We start from the raw sequence: 1,640 nt of genomic DNA on the forward strand, positions 1-1,640 counted from the left end.
TATGTCCCACAAGTTCCCATTGCTCTAAAGCCACCACTGCTCTACTGAAGAGACTGATATGGACTACGGCTACACCCCAGAACAAAGCAGCACAATCTTGTACTACTTAAAAAATAATAAACTTGTGCTTGAAGAATCTTTTACTAACACCTAACTTTACCACTTCCTTGCTCTAACATAGGCAAAGAGAATGACTGGGGTCGGAGGGAAGGGAGGTGATATTTAACAGCTTTTGCTGCCTCCTGCTGGGCAGGAGTGATATTCCCATTAGTAATTAGATGATCCGTGGACTCATCGTGTCATTAGAAAGTTATTATTCTAAAACTGAAAACCATTATTTAAATCGCTATTAAAGACTAGTGATTTAATTCAAATCCAACCTGGGGGTCACCTCAAACGCCTGAGGTGCAGAAGGGACCTCAAACAGCTCCAAAACTGCACACCCCAGGGGGTCACATGCAGTCATCATCAGCACTTGGTATTGTGTGGGTGAAAACTACGTTTCACCCTCGGCACTTATGCGGTTAAATACCAATTTATTTTAATATGAGTTTTGTGATGCCTAATAAGTTGTGATTTCTGAGTAAAACATTTCCCACAGTCAGAACATGAAAATTCTTTCTCCCCTGTATGAATTTTTTGATGCCTAATAAGCTCTGATTTCCAAGTAAAACATTTCCCACAGTCAGAACATGAAAATTCTTTCTCCCTTGTATGAATTTTTTGATGCCTTATAAGATCTGATTTCTGAGTAAAATATTTCCCACAGTCAGAACATAAAAATCCTTTTTCTCCTGTATGAATTTTTTGATGCGTAATAAGATTTGATTTCTGAATAAAACATTTCCCACAGTCAGAACATGAAAATGCTTTCTCTCCTGTGTGAATTTTCTGATGATCAATAAGATGTGATTTCCGAGTAAAACATTTCCCACAGTCAGAACATGAAAATTCTTTCTCCCCTGTATGAATTTTTTGATGCCTAGTAAGATCTGATTTCTGAGTAAAACATTTCCCACAGTCAGAACATAAAAATCCTTTTTCTCCTGTATGAATTTTTTCATGCGTAATAAGATTTGATTTCTGAGTAAAATATTTCCCACAGTCAGAACATGAAAATGCTTTCTCTCCTGTGTGAATTTTCCGATGATCAATAAGATCTGATTTCTGAGTAAAACATTTCCCACAGTCAGAACATAAAAATCTTTTTTCTCCTGTATGAATTTTCTGATGAGCAACAAGAGTTTTTTTATGTTTAAAATATTTCCCACATATAGGACAGGACAATGGCTTTTCTTCTTTATGAATTTTTAGATGTTTATAAAGATGTGATTTTGTAAGAAAACATTTCCCACATTCAGAACATACATTTCCCACGAGACTTCTTTGATTTTGAATAAGATGTAAAGAAGCATCTGCACCCTGATTATGACTAGGATTATTGCAGCTTGTGGATTCACCTGTCAATAAGAAACACAATGGGAGTAATGTTAATAAATACATCATTATTTTATCATGATATCAAATAAACTGTTCTGATTTAGTCAGTCCCCTACACATGCAGTAGACACTGTGACAACTAGACCTTTCTCAGCTTCCATGCTAAGGCTTAAGGGCAGTTTACTGGACATAACTCAAAA

The 1,640-nt window shown here is 36.0% G+C and overlaps 1 protein-coding gene across 1 annotated transcript in view; it reads right to left on the reverse strand.

Annotated features, from left to right (window-relative positions):
• Positions 1-254: 254 nt before the first annotated feature.
• The window catches only part of LOC128657021 (zinc finger protein OZF-like), an 87,549-nt gene continuing 86,163 nt past the window's right edge, over positions 255-1,640 (reverse strand). Inside the window, exon 9 of the mRNA XM_053711248.1 lies at positions 255-1,460. Within this exon, the coding sequence (XP_053567223.1) occupies positions 517-1,460 (944 nt within the window). The 3' untranslated portion in view covers positions 255-516. The remainder of the gene's footprint in view (positions 1,461-1,640) is intronic.

The sequence above is a fragment of the Bombina bombina genome, chromosome 4 (genome assembly GCF_027579735.1).
Source record: "Bombina bombina isolate aBomBom1 chromosome 4, aBomBom1.pri, whole genome shotgun sequence".
Taxonomy (NCBI): Eukaryota; Metazoa; Chordata; class Amphibia; order Anura; family Bombinatoridae; genus Bombina; species Bombina bombina.